Source organism: Pteropus alecto, unplaced genomic scaffold (assembly GCF_000325575.1).
Source record: "Pteropus alecto unplaced genomic scaffold, ASM32557v1 scaffold388, whole genome shotgun sequence".
Taxonomy (NCBI): Eukaryota; Metazoa; Chordata; class Mammalia; order Chiroptera; family Pteropodidae; genus Pteropus; species Pteropus alecto.
The window spans coordinates 523,721-542,104 of NW_006441398.1; the positions used below are offsets into that span (position 1 = coordinate 523,721).

Consider the following 18,384-nt stretch of genomic DNA (forward strand, 5'->3'; position numbering starts at 1 on the left):
CCCAGAGTAGACCGGGAGAGGGGGGTTGGGGTGAGGGAGGGGTAGGAGGGAGGCCGCAGACGGAGACACACACAGACTGGGCTGCTGTGCATGACTGTGCAGGTCGTGCACTGCACAAAGGGATCCCCATCTTAGAAATCGTGGATTTGTATATTTAAATGACAGCTTCCCAGCTGCTAGCAAAGAAGTGTCTGGTTCTCACCACGTCGCTGGATTGCAATTTCCCACCAGACAAAATGTTCTGTGGAGACGGTGGGTGCTCTTTTCAAATTTGCACCAATGTGCCTTTGGTCCATGGCAGCCCTGTACCATGGCTGGAAAGGAAGGGCGCCCCCTTCTCTCCAGCCTGTGGGTATGTATGTGGGTGCATGCCCACACACACACACACACACACACTCAGGCAAGGAGGGACCAACGGGGGGGACAAGACGACAACTAGAGACAGGAGGGACAGGTGCGGGATCTTTGAGATGCTGGTGGGGCAGCCCCATCCAGGCCTTGGAGGAGGGGTGTAGGGAGGGACGAGGGAGAGGAATGAGTCGTGGGGAGGCAGGAAGGAATGCCATGACAGGGGAGGGAGGGCTCTCGCAGACAGAGGGTGGGCCGAGGTGGATGGGAGAATGGGATGATGGGGTCATCTTTTTTTGGTCGGGGGTGGGGGACTTTAAAGGTCATCTCTGAACGCCTTGTGGATGAGTTGGAGGAAACAGAGCATCTGTCCTTGGGTGCCAAGGGAGATTCCGGGATGGGGTCTAGAGGGGTGGCCTGGCCCAGCCGCCTGGCGGCAGGACCCTTGCTTCTTCAGCCAGCATGCACCACCACCCCCGGTCGGCCATGGTGCCTGCCCGCCCCAGGCTCCCGCCAAGGCAGCGTGCATGGCCTGCATCAGGGTGCCACGGTCCAGGGGTCCAGCTGCGGCCCGCCTGCCCACTCTGGAACAATGGAGAGGCATTTTGGGGTGTCTCGGGGGGAGATAGGTGGCATAGGGACAGGGGCTGGGGAAGCACTCTGGGGGGAGGGGGGACTGGGGAGGAGAGGCTGTGGGTATTCCTTGGGATGTCTTGGATCCCCCAAGGCCCTAGGTCAGAGATCAGCTTCAGGAGTGTGTGTGTGGGAGGCTGCTGGACCTGGGGCTCAAGATACAAAAGATGGGGCCAGGGCCTCGCCTTATTGGGGGCCAAAACCCCCCTGCTGAAAGGTACCTGCCTCGGCCTGGGCATGAAGACTGCTCTGGGTGGGTAGAAAAGAGGCAAGGTGGTGACCACCCCACCCCCAGGCATGTTTGTATCCAATTTGGTTCCCTGGGACCAGATGCGAGGGGACCTGGGGATTCCCCTCCCCCTCCCTCCGGCATGTCGGCCATAATGGAGTCTCAAAACACCAAGACACACTCATCAGAAAGGACGGACACAGTGTGCTGCTGAGAGTCAAGGGATGGTCATGATCCATTTACTTGAGGAGGAAAGGAAAGAAAAAAGAAAAAAAAAAAAAAAAAAGAAAAAAAGAAGAGGAACGCTGGAAAAAGAGACTCGGCTGGTTGTTCCTGGCCAGCACTGAAAAATCCCCAGTGCCCGGACGTCGGTGGTCAGCAAAGGTAATCTACCTTGTAAGCCACTCTGGCCGGACACTTCTTCCCCAGACCCAGGGGCGGAGACATGTGTCTCAGCATCTGATACATGTCCGGGTAAGGCATGCGGCCCCTGGCAGCACCGAAAACAAAAACGGGAGTGGGGGACAGAGAATCAAAGGGGGGGGGTAGGGGGGGTGGAGGGAGGGGAAGGGACGGAAGAAAAAAACAAAAAAGAAAAAACCAAAACCAAAACCACAAGAGCCGAAAAAATATAGAAAGAAAGATGTAGAGAACAATAAAATAGGTATTTCAAATAAATGGAAAAGAGGAGGAAAAAAAATGGAAGAAAAGGTAATTAAAAAAAAGATTATTTCACTGCTCATGAGCAGGGAGAGAGAGAGAAAAGAGAAAAGTCAGATTCAGTTTTGACTCTGAGCTATGGTTCTGGTGGAATGAGGGGTGAGTCTCATTTTGGGGGGCCTGGAGCAATGTTTTGGTTCGCTCTTATTTTAAAAATGGGGTCAAGTTCTCCGGTTTGGCTGAGGCTGGTCTCTGAGGGGGCCTAGATGGGGAGGAGGGGCTGGGGTGGTGGGGGAAGGGCTGGGGGCTTCAGGAGGCGAAGGGTGGAGGGGGAGAGAGTGTAGGTGATGGTGGGGGGCACAAAGCGAAGTTACGATCCCCCCGGATGTGTCTGATTTGGGGTGCCGTTGAGACCCTGGGATGGGCAGCTTCAGCTAAGAGCAAGCAGAATGGCTGAAGGGAACGGAGAGGTATGTTCCATGCTTCATCGAGTCTACGTGACTGCATTCTGTTGGCTAAGAGAATTTTCTAGTTTAATGCAAGAGAGAGAGATGGCTCTGTTTTTTTTTTTGGAGATATATATATATATATATATATATATGAAATATATATATTGAAGAACCCCAAGCCACACTCATTCCATGGATGCTAGCAGGTTTTAGTGGAAATCAAACCTTGCAAGCAACCCTATGAGGACATTTCTTGCCTAAGCCGAGAGGGGGAGATATTACACGCAATAAACTGTACATATCCTTATAATGAATCCGACCACTGAAAGGAGAAGAGAGGGGATTAGTGGAGGCATGGGGGTCAAGCTGCCCTCACTCTGGCTCCCTGAGCACACAGTGAGGTTGTGACGCCAGGGGCTGGGGAACCCCTGGCTTGAAGGGGTTGGGAAGACTTGGGACGAGTGAAAGTCCCTGAGATGTTCCCACTTGCAGACCCTGGGGGGCAGAGAGTTTCGGCTGGGGTGTGCCAAGAGCTCTGGGCTGAGGGCACCTCCCCCAGGGCTCTCTCTGCACCTCCCTCCTCCACAATCTACATGGGCTACACGAGTGGGGGAGCTCGTGGAATAGAGGACAGGGGGACAGCATCCAACTGCTGTGACCTAAAATTAAAAGAGGAAGAGTTAGGAACCAGCCGAAAGTCAAGTCCCAGACCCACGGTTCACCCCAGCTTCTCGGTCTCATGGAGGACCTGTCTGGGGCTGCAGGAATGGCTAGGAACGACTCCTCCCTGCCTTCGTGAGTCCTCTCCTCCAGTGCTCAGATGCTCATTAATGCTTTCTTGGGCCCCAAGCCTAGGCTGAATTAAAATCTTCAGTCAGTGGCTAATGGGCTCTGAGCACCTCTGAGTGTCCTGCAAGTGCCTGGTGTTGAGCAGGGGCTCAGTACCCATGCACGGGGTGGAGCCAACCCTCTGAAATCACCAGCAGGGGGCACTCTAGTGCCCACGGAGTTGGGAGAGCTCACTCCTTTTTGTGAGCACGAACATGCGACGGTCACTAAGCCTCTGTGTCTTCTTCCCTGGACTTGGGTGATCACCTGCTCCAGGGTCCTGGGATCTCAGCAGAAGCTGAGTTCCGTCACCCTGATCTTGCAGCCAATCCCATCTGCCGAGGGAGCTCTCCCCACACTCCCAGGAGAATTGAGGCTTCCTCTCTGGGGCCTAGCAAACTTGTCCTCGTCATCTGGAGGCCTCACCATGAGGGGCAGGAGAGACTCATAGGTGGTGAACTCCTCATGGTTGACTCCCTCATCTCCAGAATGCCTGGGGCTTGGGCAGGGGTGGTACCCAAAGCATTTAACCTGGGGTGTGGGAAGGTGCTGCTTCTCATCACCTTCCTTCAGACCGACCCCCCCTGAGGTCCCTGTTCACTCCCCAGGGACCCAACACCCCAAAGTCTGGAGCCTGACCTAACCAGGGTTCCAGTTTTAGAGAAAGGTGGGCAGTGTGGCTGTAGGATCTGGGGTGACTCCTTACCATGCTGCGGGGTCGTACTCAGCCCAGACACGCACGTACTCATCCAGGTGGTGGGGCCCCAGGATGGAGGAATCTCGAGTGAGGTACTCAAAGTTGTCCATGATAACAGCGACAAAGAGGTTCAGCATCTGTGGGGACCAGGAGGGCCAAGGGGGGATGGGGGAGAGTGAGATCCATCCAAACACATATACACAGAGGCCCAGAGGGAGAGGGGGCGGGAGATGAGGAAAAAGAGACAGAAAGAGAAAGAAATGGGGAGACAGGGAGGAAAGACACATGCTCAGACAAGGAGCCCGGGCAGAGAGATGGAGAAATGGAGATGGGGAAGAGAGACAGACAGAGACAGAGAAAGATGGTGACAAAGAGCTGGAGAGAGAGGGAGAGGCCATGTGAAATAGAGGCCAACACCAAGGGGACCACCATGACTCCAAATCCTTCCAAGGCCCCTATCAAGACCAAAGTGAGGGCTCCATGTGGGCAAGAACCTTGTGGCGTTCTCAGCCCCGGCACAAAATAAGCACTCAGCAAATATTTCTTGCATGGATGGATGAATGGATGGATGGATGCATTTTTCTGCCCTCATCTGCAACTGGCAGCTCCTTTTCATGGGTTCTAGTCCTTGGCACATGGAGAACTTGCATAGGTCTTGCCTCCAGGCTTTTACAAATGTTGTTCCTTTAGTGAACACCATGATTTTTCTCTCTTTGGGTAACAGCACCCGGGAAACCCCCTCCTTATGCTTAGATGCCATGGTTGAGTGTGGCTGACTCCTATCTCATTGCTCCATAAGAGGTAACCATATAACCGAGGCTTGTGATTGGTTAGGGAGGGGCACATGACCCAACATGGCCAATGAGAGCCTTCCCTGGGATTTTTTTCTGGCACCTGTGAGCCATCCTGCCTCTATAAGGAGAAATTATGAGAATAAGGTCAGTGTGGAGAACAGCAAAGAGGACAGGGTCAGCTTGCCTGGATCCGGCCTCATCTGGACTTTTCGGTTACACAAGTTAGTGAACTGTATATTTTGCTTAAGTTAGTTTCTGTTAAGTTTCTATTACTGGAAACCAATTTGATGATTCTGTGGTCGAATTCCTGCTCACCATCCCTTTAGACCACTCTGAAATCTTCCTTCTGTCTGAATCTCCCCATCAAAGCACATACGGGATTATGCTGCTATTGTATGCTGACTTGTTTGCCCATCAACCTTGCAAACTGAGAGAACCATGCTTTCTCCATATATCCCCAGTGCCTAGCATATGGGCTGGCACATAGTAGGTATTAAATAAAGGTTTAGGCATAAACCTAATAGGTGATTAATAAGTGACCTGTAACTCTAGATGTCCTTAGCTTTAGTGACTGTTTTTAATTCATCATTTCATGACATTGATTGGGTGGGTACCTGATGTATGCTAGTTACTGTCTTAGCTGATGGTCAAGTGTTGTGATGTTTTCTAGGGTGACTGACTGCCCTTCCCAGATAGCCTGCATTATAAGATCTTGTCCCTATATGCACCCATAGCTGCTTGGGCAAGGGTGGCCATTTGAATAGGGGCTGGGACGGTCCGTCTCTTCTGGGAATCTAGAACTGGGCAATGGACCCTCTGGGTCAGTGGCTGTGAGACAGAGGCTGTAGGTCTTCCAGTGTGAGGTCACTGGTGTGAAGAGGGTGGGTGTGTTGGGCCTTTGCTGGTGTTAGGGCCAGGATCTACAAACCACATCTCCCATACTACCTCTAGGACCGCAGCAGCTGGCTTCTCACATCCAGTGGGAGCCACATTCAGGAGGCAAAGAGGAGAGGAGCGGGAGGAGAGGAGACGCACTCTGCTTCCAGCAAGGGTCTACCTTGTGGGTTTAACTGTGTTCCCCAAAAGACATGTTCAAATCCTAAACCCTGATACCCGTGAATGTGACCTTATTTGGAAAAAGGGCCTCCGTGTATATCATCAAGTTAAGATGAGGTCAGACTGGATTAGAGTGGGCTTTAAATCCAGTATGACTACTGTCCTCATAAGAGGGAAATCTGGACACCGACACACAGGGAGGAGGTCACGTGATGACAGATAGCAGAGATTGGAGAGATGCTGCCACAAGCCAAGGAACGCCTGGGGCCACCAGAATCTGGAAGGGGCCAGGAAGGATCCCGCTAGAGGCTTTGGAGGGAGCTTGGCCCTGTCAACACCTTGACTGGACTTCTAGCTTCCAGAACTGTGGGAGGATAAATTTCTGTTGCGTTAAGCCACCAAGTTTGTGGTACTTGGTCACAGCAGCTGCAAGAAACTAGTACTGTTTGCAGTTGCTCAGGGGGAGCAGATAGCTGGGGTGCCAGCATTCCTTTGGGGGTGTCGTTCAGTAATACCCTCTTTTCCTTTTAATACCCCGGCCTTGTCATTCCTGCAGTTAGTAATCCCTGGTAATCTCAGGGCTGTTTGTTTGCTTTTTCAACCCTGTGTAGGCAATCCCTGTATTCAATCCCATCTGCTTGAAATACCTAGATAGCGTCTAATCTTGACTGCTCCAGGGAGAGCAGAGAACAAACAAGGTTTGTAGAGATGAGGCCCCAGAGAGAGTGAGAGAGAAAGTGAAAGTAGGACGGAGCAGGCAGCTTGTGTGATTCCCTATCATCTCTCTCTCAATCATTCCATCATCTATCTATATCTATCCATCTATCATCTATCTGTATCTATCTATGTATCTATGTATGTATCTATCTATCATCTATCAATCATCTAATCTATTATCTATCATCTTTTTTTCCTTCTATCTATCCATCCATCTTTTTTCCTTTCCTGCTTTTTATCTTTTACAGTGTTTCTTATCCTTGGGTCTTGTAAGATTCCTTCTTCTGGCAAATTCATCTTTTACTAGTGAAAATCCATTCAATCCCTTGCAAAGCCCCAATCCCCCAGATAATGTTTATGTGGTTGATTTTTTTCTTGCCTCTTGATTGTACAGAGGAAGGCACCCAGCTCTCAGAGAGAAGGTGGGAGTCTCCCACAGTTCAGCTAAATGGGTCCTGGGACCAGCTCTCAGCAATACTAGGTTTTCTCTCAGGATACCCAGTGGGTCTCAAATGGGGAAATTCTGCCCCTTTCCCCTAGGGGACATTTGACAATGTCTGGAGACATTTTTGGTTGTCACAACTGGGAGGGCAGTGGGGCATGTGCTACTGGTATCTAGTGGGCTGAGCCCAGGGATGCTCTTAAACATCTTGTCACGTACAGAACAAGAGTGCCGGGGATGAGAAACCCTGGGTAATCTGATCCCAGGCTGGCTCAGAGAAGCTTGGAGGCAGCCAGTCTGCAACACAGCCACATTCTAGAGAAACCCACGCTCCTGAGAGGGAGCCAGTTCTAGGGAGCTCACCCCCACATGTCCACAGACTCACCAAAAACGAGCAGAGGAAGATGAAGGAAACGAAGTAAAAATAAGCAAACTCATTGCCACACTCAGGAGTCAGGATGCCGGAGTTCTTATCACATGGCTTCCCACTGAGGCAGGAAAGCATGATGTTGTGCCAAGCCTCCCCGGTGGCACTCCTGAGGACAGAGAGGGGTCATCAGGGACCTGGGCACACAGCTCTGGACACCAATGCCTCCCAGGGAAGCAGAACATCTAGGTTAAGCACTTGGACTCTGGCGCTGGACCATGGGTTCGAGTCCAAGGTAAGTCACCTCTCTTCTCTGGGAGCTCAGAGAGGGGATTCTCACCCTTGGCTGTGCATTGAAGCCCATGGGAGAGCTTTTAAAAATTCTGATGCCAATGCATCACTCCCACAAACTTGGATTCAACTGGTCTGGGGTGGGGCCTGAGGACACAGGCGTGTTTAAAAGACTTCCCTCCTTCCAGGTGATAGTCATCTGTTACTACTTTCTCTGTAGGTAACACTGGGCTCCTCCCCGTCTTCCAACACGCCAGCCATGCTTCTGACTCAGGGCCTCTGCACTTGCCATACCCACTGCTTGGACTGCCCTACCTCAGATAATCACAGAGCTCCCTCCCTTGCCTATTTCTCTCAGATAGCAACCCCCTCCAGGGATCAGTCCTCCATTCCTTTTTCTTTGTTAAATGAGAAAAAATATTTTATTATGCCAAAAATACATCAAGCTGATTGTGTTAAGCATTTTCAAGAGTATAATTCAATGGCATTAACCACATTCACAATGATGTGCAACCATCACCACGATCCACCTCTAGAGTCATTTATCATCCCAAATTGAAAATTTGTGCCCATTAAACAATAACTCCTCATTCTCCTCTCCCCCAGCTCCTGGGAATCTCTATTCCACTTTTTCCCCGCCCTCCATTAGTTTGCCCACTTCGGGTACCTCATATAAGTACAATGATACATTACTTGTTCTTCTGTACCTTACTTTCTCTCTTAATCTTGAATTTTATCTCCTTCTAGTATCCACTATAATTTGACATCTGATTATCTCCCCCACAGGGATATAAGCTTCCATAGGGTAGAGAATGTTGTCTCTGCTTTGTTTCCAGTACCTACAGCAGTGCTTGGCACACAGTAGGTGCTCAATAAACCTCCCACAAATGAATGAAAGAACTCTAATGTGCAGCTAGCATCAAGCATCAAGCCTGAGTCTCTAAGTCTGTTAGATGTGGTTGCTGAGAATCATCACCTCACGGGATGGTCAGGAAGACTCAGTAAAACAATGCCCGAAAATGCCTTCTAGGGCTGAATCCCTTGTCCTTCAGCAACTGCCCTGCCAGGGTCTCTTGGTCTCCCATGCCCATTCCAAGCCTCCCCGGAACAGAAGGTAGAGGGCACGCAACCTCCACCGGAAGAGAAGAAAAATGACACACCCCCGCCGGAAGAACCGGCTGAGGGCATGCCCCCGCCCCCACCTCCGGAAGACAAGGATATGCCCCTACCGGAAGAGAAGGCTGAAGACATGCCCCCTCAAGAGAAGGAAAAGGACTACCCCCTCACCGGAAGAGAAGCATGAGGGCCTGGAAAAAGGTCCGGAAGTTATTGTGCTCAGTGATCTGGAATTCATCCTCATCACTGTCCTCGTCCTCCACGTCGATGCCGATGTTGCCGAACACCTGGGGGAATTGCAGGGTGATGACCAGGGGCAGCTGTGCCCCTAAGTCGCTCCAGGGAAGCTCTGTTCAACCCCCATGGCTGCCTCTCTGAACGGTGCTCCCTTGAACCACCTCTGGCTAAGGGTGGCGGCCCTCTTTAGGAGGCTCGGGGAACATCAGGGGGGCCGGTGCTCACCTGCATCCCGATGATGGCGTAGATGAAGAAAAGCATGGCAATCAGCAGACAGACATATGGCAGAGCCTGGTGGGAAGGAAGTTAGACAAGAGCCTTGCAGATAACATTCTCAGCAAGCAGCACCACAGAGGCGTTTCCAGCCTGCATTCTAGATTCAGCTAGAGTCGGGGATGGGGGCTTCTGCTTTTCTTCTCAGCCCTGGGCTGGCGGAGGGGCAGTGGCTCACCTTGAACGACTGCACAAAGGTCCAGAGAAGAATTCGGATGGTGTAACCTTGACGGAGGAGTTTGATGAGCCGAGCAGCTCGGAAGAGGCGGAGGAAGCTCAGGTTGATGAAGTTATTCTGGGGAAACGGAGAAAGAGGGGTGACCATCCACCCACCCCCAGGGGCTCAGAGCCATCACCACTCACAGAGGCCCCTACATGAAGCCAACCAACAGGAAAAAGCAAGCCAGACCCCAAATAAGGAGGGAGAGGAGAGAAAGCACTATTAATGCAATGGTGCTGAGGAAAAAACTTGAAAAAGGAACAACGTAGGGCGGGGTCGGGAGAGGGTGGGAAGGAGGAAGAAGCATCCACTCAAAAAGCATAAACCCTCCCTGCCAGCCCCACCCGCAACGGGGAAAAGGAAAGAAAAAGGAAGGAAGAGAAAGGAACAGGGGTGGGGTGGGCGGGAAGAAATAACAAAAGAACAAGGAAAAGAAAATATATCCGAATCATCCAATCAGGAAAAAAATCGAGATGGTTTTTGTTTCTCCCAACAACCAAATGCACTGAGACGATAGGACACAAGCGGGTCAAGTTGCCGAATCCATCACACGTGTACGATGCACAAACACCAGGGCGGGGTGGGGAGAGCCAGCACGCTCAGGCCTGGTGGGCATGTGCGGGTTCCAAGGGCATGTTACGCTCCAGGCCAGAAATGCATCTGTTGTGGGACTCACTGGGCACCTTGCCCTGCCCTGCCGAGTGGCCCACCCGCTCCTGCCCGCCCTGACCTCACCCCACGGCCAAGAGGACTTGAGCCAATTGGAGAAGTGGAAGAGCATCTTTTCTTACCCCCTTGGCGAGCGGGCATGGGGAGGACAGGAGGGAGCTGGGGCTGTTCGGCTGCAGGGCGAGTCCTCGCTGCCCGCTGAGTCGGAGAAGATGCATTTGGGGCCCTTTTCCCCCCTCAGGGATGGCTTCTCAGCTTCTGGGGCTGGGTGGAGTAGCACGGGACCAGGCCTGCGGGAAGCAGGAAGTACGCAGCGCCCGTGGGTGGGTGAGCTCACCATTAGCCCAGGCCCACCGAGGGGCCGGTGCTGGGGGCGGGGAGGTGGGGCCATCCCTGCCCCCAGGACCTCCCTGGGTGGCCCCTGTCTCTGCTCAAAGACCCCGTCTAGTCACTGCCTCTACCTCCTCCCTCCCAAGCCAGAACCCTAGGGCCAGACAGCTGGGGGGTGAGGGAGGCAGCCAGCCAGAGATGATGGTCATTATGTGACTGTCCCAGGACTTGCCTGCTGGGGCCTCGGGATGCTGGCGGGAGACAAGGTACTAGAAGTCACAAATGGACCAAATCTGGTCAACAAAGTTATTTTGTTGGGCCTGAGCAATTTTTTAAAAATTAAAAAGTTGCCAGTATTTAAAAATCAGATTTTGCCCCCAAATTTGGCTTTCTGGCAAATTGGATCTGCTTCTGTCCTGACAACAGTTAGTTGGGGCTCAGATGCAGCTGCCCTCCCCCGCCTTGAAGTGGGCCATGTGTCCTCCATTTGCCAAGATCTCCATGTTCTAGAAATGACACCTGCTTTCCCAGCTCACAACCTCTGCTTGGACCCCAGAGGCATTTGAGTTTGAGACCCTGGGCTCAGGTAGATATGGAAACCTCCCCTGCTCAAATGCCCAGCAGGCTGGAGGCAGAGAGGCCTTAACAGGATTCTGCGCTACGGGACCTGGAGGAGCCCTATACGCAGGCATGGAGGCCAGACTTAAACTGGCCCCGCTCTCACCCCCAAATGGCACAGCGGTGACCGTATAGGTGGCCCTGTTACCACTCCTATTGGTCTCAAAAGTGTGAACGCTGAAATAAATGGTTCCCGAGGGCGTCCCAGCTACCAGATCTGTATCTTCTGCTAACTCTGGCCTAGGAGCTGAGAGGCAGCGATGGGGGTTCAATGAATTTCTGGGGCTGGCAAGATGCCTGTGAGTTTGCTGGAAAGTCTAAGACATTCTCTGGGACACATCATTTGGCCTTGACATCTTTAAGTTGGGGGAGGGAGCTGGGAGAGCCTACCCTGACCCCATTGGGCCCGATTACAGTGACAACGTCCCAAGCGCTTTGAGTAAGCCCCCAAACCCAGCTGAACTAAGAGAAAGTCACACTATGCCCCACTGACCTGACTCTCAGCCCTGCCTAGCCAACCAGCTCCACCTGGGGATGGGGCTGATGGCCCCAGTTTCCCCAGCCCCTTCCCACCCATCCCCAGAGTACAAGCCATCCCTTCCTGGGGTGGGACATAACATGTGGACGTGGCTCAGCATGCAGAGGCAGGCGGGCCCTGGAAGCAGCCTCAGGGGATCGGGGCAGAGTGAGGGGAGCCTGCCACCATGCAGGAGAAGCAAGGGGGTCTTGTAGGGAGGCCGTGCAGAGAGCATGCTGCCCTTCTTGGAGCTGAGGGAGAAGGGAGACACACAGAGAGGTAGGGGGTGGAGATGAGAGGGGTACAGGTGACAGGGCAGGGGAAGGTGCTAGTCTGTCCTCATCCACCTCCCCCGCTTCCCGTGGTCTGCATCAGGTCGTTCAAGTGCTCACAGAACTTCCAGCGACTTCCCTCTTCCTAGCTTCCATGTTTATGTCCACAGCCTCCCAAAAGCAGCTGTCGTCTCCTCCAACCCTGCCCTGCGCATCTCGGTATTACGACGTGGGAACCACCCACCCAGACTCCAGAGAAATCCTACTACTTGCAGGAAATTCTGCCACCTCCATCCCAGACCTGGCCCTGAGCTCCAGACCCCATAACCACCTGCCTACTTGACTTCTTCCTTAAAGACACCTCAAGCCCGCTGTGCCCACACTCACGCAAAATCCCCCAGTCTGGCCCTCTTCTGGAATTCTCTAACCTCCATCTCCCTGTTGAAGGCAGACTCAAGTTACTCAAGGTAGCTCTCTCCCTCCTGGCCCAGACTGGACCCGCCCCCGGGGCCTGCAGAGGCCCGTGCTCTGATGGCCTCCTCTGCTGTCTGCCATCCCTCGCTGGGATTCCCTGTGCCCACCTCCAGCCCACATTCCCAGTGCCAAACCACTCCGGGCTCTGCAGCCATAGTGGTCTTGTCTAACCTCACTTCTGATCATGCCCTCTCTGCTCCAAATCCTCCCAGGCTCCTCCAACAAGGCCCCCAGGGTTCTGCCCACTCCTGCCCTCTTTACTGCCTCTGGATCAGCCTTCCTCTGCCATCTTTGCTCTAGCCATGTCCCTCCCTTCCCTTGTAGACTCCAACCTCTGCATGTTGTCCTGCCACTGGGCCTTCGCACATGGTGTCCTGGGCCCCGAATGCCCTTTTCCTACTCTCTACCTTGTTAACCCTGCTCATCCTTCAGCTTGCAGCACAGTTACAATTTCAGGTGGGTCTGAGGGGTGATTTGACCAATGCCTGCCTGTCTCGCCTGACTGCAGGTGAGGTAGTGTCTGCTCCTGCCCACCCCTCCACCCGTGGCATCAAAGTGGGGCTCATTAAACATTTGGTACTGCTAGCAGGCAAGGGATCCTGGTGCAAAATGCCATTGGGGGACTTTCAAAGGGGCTCAGGGGTGGGCGAGAGGCAGGTGGGGTTTAACAAAGTGAGGGGTGTGCACATGTGCAAGGAGCTGAATAAGGAGAGAGATGGAGACGGTGTGTGCTGGGGTGGGGGCCGGGTGTGCAGGGTGGACAGATGTAAGACAGGGATAGTGTATGCGTGCGTGCGTGCGTGCGTGCATGTGTGCGTGTGCAGTGGGGAGAGAGGAGGTCAGAAACAGCAAAGAAGAAGGGGGCGCGTGTGTGCAGTGACTATGTGTGAGTGGCACACGTGCGTGTGCAGACCAGGGCTTCAGGAGAAGGCCTCAACTGGCCGGTCTGCCTGGAAGCAGCGTGACCCAGCCCCGACCGTTCTGAGTCCCCCTCGCCTGAGAGTCTTTGCTTGCACGCTGGCCGTCCCTCAGACCTCCTCCATCAGATTTGGAGATTTTTGTCTTTGGCGGTCAAGCCCAAAGAGCTCGAGGGTTTGGAACGAGGTGAGGGGTGGAAAGGACCCTTCTTGGGGCCCGGGCTCCATGGAGCTCAGTAGGGTACAGGTGTGATTTGAGGGTAGTTGAGGGCTCTAGTGTCAGGTGTGTGTAAGCGATGGTGCAGGAGATCCGGCCAGCCGACCCATCCTGGCAAACCCATCCTTTTCTCTGCGAAAGACGCAAACCAAGCCAAACGGAAAACCCCAATTCAGAACCCAATGAAAACAAGGAGAGAGGGGGAGGGAAAGGGAGGAGGAGGGAGGAAAGAGGGAGTAAGGGGAGGGAGATACTGATGAGGGGTGGGGGTGTGGGGAGGGAGACAGACAGACAGGGATGGGGAGCGTCAGGCATTCCGAGTCAGAAAGCCCAGGGCATGACGTGCAATGCTGATGCGGGAAGATGCGTTCACAGTTAATGTAAGGCATTTAGACTTCAGAAAGAAGTAAGACCAACCGGATTCTAGATGCAGATGTTGAAGATGGAGGGGGAGCGGGCGGGCGGGGACAGTTGGGGAGGCGTGTTCAGCGTTTTTTAGGTTGATTTGTAACCAGTGCCAAAAAACCAATGGGTTTCGGTTCCCGGGCGGGGAGTGGGGGTGGTGGTGGGTTGGGAGATAGTCATTGGTGTATGAACACACAGACCACGTCATGGATGAACAAATGAATTTCATAGTGCATTTTGATTGGATGAGTTTTTCAGACGGCGTTGTGCCAATATACAGTTTAAAGAGCAGGCATGAAAAGAGACAAGACAAGAAACACAGTCATTATCCATTGCACGCAGGGCAAACCCACGTCACCCCGGCCACTTGGGGGCAGCAGCTGAGGCCCAGTGGGTCTCAGGCCCTCTGCCCCACAAACCCTGGGGACTTGCCCTCCCGAGGGTCTGGATCCTCCTGCCTCAGACCCGGTGGGCTTACCTGGGAGGCAGAAAGGGGTGGCTATGGGCTCCTTGCCTGGCAGGCCTCCCCGACTCCAGGTTGGGAGTTTATCATCCTTAAAAGGGTCCAAACACCCACCCCTCTATCTTTCCCTCCAAATGATTCTAATCTAGAGCCAGGGGGCTGGCTACCAACTGCAATCCCGAGTTCATCTATGGTAATAATAGCATTAATAATAACCACCATTTGTGAACTATTTAATTTCATGGTAGGCTCTGTGCCAAGCACTTCACATTGGTCACTGACTTGTTGAAATTTGCCATCTCCCCGCTAGAATGTTGGCTCTATGGGGGCAGAGGCATTCTTGTATATTTTGATTTGTTCACTGCTCTGTCTCCAGCACCCATAACAATGCCTGGCACACAGCAGGCGCTCAATGCATTATGAAATACATGAATGAATGTGAGGCTTGCAGAGATATGATGGTGTCGGTTATGAAGATTATCTCCATGTACAAGAAGAGGTCACACCATTGCCCAAGGTCAAACAGCTTGTCGGGGAAGCTGTTTGACTACTGCAGTAGACCCATGTCCCACTTGTCTTGCAGCCAGAATAGGCTGTTGGGCTCCAGCCCTATGAATCTCTTACTGGCAACTGAAAGTTTTAACCGGCTTCCTCCATCTGCCCTACTGGGGTGGTGGGCCACTCCTTCCAACCTCTTGACCCCGAGGGACATTGGTTCGAGGCTGTCTTGAACTCAGCTGGACAGCAAGATATTTTGACTGCCAGCTAGATCTCAGACCTCTTAGAAACTTAGGACAAAGATGAGGTCCTGGCTCTGGCCCTCTGCCAGGGGACAGTGGCCAGGTGGGGGCAACCCAATAGGCACACCAATAGGCACAACAGCCTCCAGGTGGGCATGACCTCTTTAGAAGAAAGTGTCAGGTATGGGATGGGGAGAAGGGGGGCTTCTGGCTCACTGGAGCTGAAGGCAAAGAGGTGCGGCCAAGATATCATCAGAGAATGGGCCCCTCTTCTGAGTAGCTCCCCAGTCTTCCAGGATGCAAGAGTGGGCCAACTGATCCTTTTCTGCTGGAGGTGCAGATGGTGACATGCCAGGAGATACCAATATGTCCTCAGTAGTCACCAGATCTGGCTGTGTGACCTTAGGCAGGTCTCTTACTTCCTTGAGCACTGAGCCTCAGTTTCCCCATCAGTGAAAACTGGGCGACACCTTTTTCTCAGGCACCGTCCCACCCAGATCTATTCTCTGCTCTTCTCTGCCTGTTCTGAGCACCACGCTGGATCCCCGGCTTCTGGCTCCCTTCTGGCTGGGCGTAGCTAATAGGAAGTGCTGACAGGAGACAGGGGGAGAGAAAGGCTGGGGTACTTCTCCCCCGATGCTCTCTTCCTGCTTTGGCCCTTGTCTCTATCAGGGACTCTGTTCCTTCACGTCCACAGCTACCACCAGGTAGCCCCTTCCCAATCCAGCTCAGGTTCCATCCCGACTTCAGCACCTGGGCAGGTAACAGCTCCTCACAGTGGATGGATGCTGGGTGACTTCCCTTCCCCTCCGTAAGCAGTCCTTGCTTTCTGATCCTTTCATTTGAACTCGTCAAAGGAATTCTTTTATATACTGAGCCCTGACCTATACCATGAGCTAATCCATGTAAAATGCTTGGCGCAGTGCCTGGCACGCAGCGAGTGTGCCATCCTTGTCGGCCATCATTATTTTTATTGCTATTATTACGAGGTGAATATCATGCCCGGCCCTTGGTTCTGACTCATTCTGCTCTTTTGCTCCCCTGCGAGGATATCCTACCCTGCTCTCAGTTTCCCCAGGACCCTCTAGCCTGGGCTCACTGGCAAACAGCCAAGGAGGGGGTCTTGGACCCGAGCTCGGGGGCCCTGAGTCTTCCATACAAGGCAGGACAATGTGACCTGTGGGGCCACTGCAGAGAGGTCCAGAGACCCCCATGTTGGGAACCCCTAGGTGGATAGAGAAGGGTGGATGTGCTAGGGAGCCTCCTAAGGCCCTGGTGTCCCAAGGGCCATGGCTCCCTTCTGCACATGAACCAGAAGATGGCTAATTTACGCAGAATGGACTTGCAGCTGGATCCTTCTGGGACCCCAACACTGTGTGGGGTTTAGGGTGGGGCTCAGCCTTAGATCCTTTAAGGGTCTCAGTTTCCTCTGTGCACTCAGCCACACGATGTATTCATAAGCCAACAGCCACGATGAAGGGGAGTGTGCACTGCAGCACTGGCCCCATGGCCATGGCCTTGGGCACCCGTCTTCCCGAGTTGCACCCCTGAGGGGCCACCCTTGCCTGCGAGGGCCCCGCTTCTCCCTCTCTGTTCGGGGCCAAGAACTGGCCTGAGCCAGCTAGGGCCGTGGGGACCTACTGCTTCTGGATGACCCCCTCCCCGTACCCTACGCCCAGCCAGGAGCTGCCCAGAGAGAAGCTGGTGGGAAACTTACCCCAAACTCAGTCACAAGGATGTCGGTGATGCTGCCCAGAACAGTCACAAAGTCGAAGATGTTCCAGGCATCGCGGAAATAATTCTAGAATAGGGACCCACAAGACAGAGATGCCAACGTGGAGCTCCATGCCTGGCCCCTCATGGCTGGCCTGGGGCACAGCTGCTGATCAGCCTAACTGTCTCGGTCATTTAAATAGCAAAGTACTGCTGTACCATCTGCTCTGAGTACCCCCTCCCTGGGACCTCAGGCCTGCCCTTGGCTTGCCTGGCCCCAGGGGGGGCCCTCCAGGTCCCCCTTCAGCTCTGCTGGGAAGAAGACCCGCGGAAGGAAGATTTATTACTCATTTTACAAAAGGCAACAAGCTTGGAGAGTGAAATCACTCGCCTGCCTGGCAGGCGAGCAGCATGGAGGTGCAGGGTCAGGATTTGAACTCAGGCCTGGGCAAGTCCAGAGTCTATGCTCAGGACTCCACTGAATCAGGACTGTGTTTATAGCATATTTGTGATGAGAGTAGCCTCTGGGTTCAAAACCCAACTTTGCTACCGTCCAGCTGTGTGGCTATGGGCCAGTGACTTAATGTGTCTGGGCCTCCACTTCCTAATCTGGAGAAGGGGGACAGTAACCAGGGTGCAGAGGCCTTCGTGGCACATGCCAGGCTATTTATCCTGGTTCCCTTGTAGTTAGATGGGGCCACATGTCTAGTTCCGGCCAATGGGCTGTGAGCAGAGGCAATGTGAATCACTTCCTGGCCAGTGCGGAACTCGTCAGAACTCTTAACCCTGGCGACCTGTAACATTCCAAATGGGGGCTGCTCCATGAGTCAGAGTAAACACAGGTAAAGAGCCCTGCTGATGAGTGTCAACAAAACCTTAGCTGACTGAAGGGACTGAGATGTGGGAGTTAGTTGTTACTGCAGTGTAACTTGATCTGTCCTGACTGGTGCATCCCTGGGCCAGGTGCCGGCCCAACTGAGACATGCAGGTGTAGTGCATTGCTGTTAAAATACTGCATTACGTCATGTGGTTTGAGCCTATACTGAGCAGCACCCCCGCCTGGATCTAAGGGTCTGGCTTTGACAGACAGCTCTCCCCTCAAAGCTTGGTGGGATCCAGTCAGGTCAGGGCTCAGGTCCCATTCTGAGTGTTCAGCTCCTACCCTGAGCATCTGACCCTGCAGCAGCCCCTCTGCCTCATGGAGCACATGGACTTTGGAGCTGTGCTTCCCAGGATCAAATTCTTTCAGTATGTGTGAGTTTAATGTCCTTGGATTGCATGGGCCTTAGCGCCCTCTTCTGGAATATGGGGGTATAACAGCAATCAGATAATGTGAGTCTGAGCAGGATTTGGTATCCAGTAGGTACTCAAAAGGTGGACATTGTTTTACAATTGTCTAAAAGCAATTCAGGTGCCACTGGCACTTTTGGTATTTTAGCAGGTGCTGCTGGGGCCCTACCTATGTCCCCTCATATTCTGACTGCACACCTTCATTATTCTGCCCAGGGGCTTTCTTGGATTGCATTTTTGCTGGGGAATTAACATGTCTCTTGGGAGCAGCCCTTGATCATGGCTCTCTGCTGCCTCCTGGAGGTCCCAAGCAGAACTGCACTAAGTTGTCCACAGTGGGAAATAGTTTCATAACACACCTTGTACTGGCTACCTTCCCACCCTTGCGTCACTCCCCATTTT

General features: G+C 53.2%; 1 protein-coding gene across 1 annotated transcript in view; it reads right to left on the reverse strand.

Annotated features, from left to right (window-relative positions):
• CACNA1A (calcium voltage-gated channel subunit alpha1 A) overlaps positions 1–18,384 on the reverse strand; it is a 202,758-nt gene that overhangs the window by 12,728 nt on the left and 171,646 nt on the right. Inside the window, exons 32-38 of the mRNA XM_006918781.1 lie at positions 16,697–16,780; positions 9,316–9,432; positions 9,090–9,155; positions 8,799–8,914; positions 7,239–7,389; positions 3,854–3,981; positions 1,604–1,700 (exon numbers count right to left, since the gene is read on the reverse strand). Of these exons, the coding sequence (XP_006918843.1) occupies positions 1,604–1,700; positions 3,854–3,981; positions 7,239–7,389; positions 8,799–8,914; positions 9,090–9,155; positions 9,316–9,432; positions 16,697–16,780 (759 nt within the window). The remainder of the gene's footprint in view (positions 1–1,603; positions 1,701–3,853; positions 3,982–7,238; positions 7,390–8,798; positions 8,915–9,089; positions 9,156–9,315; positions 9,433–16,696; positions 16,781–18,384) is intronic.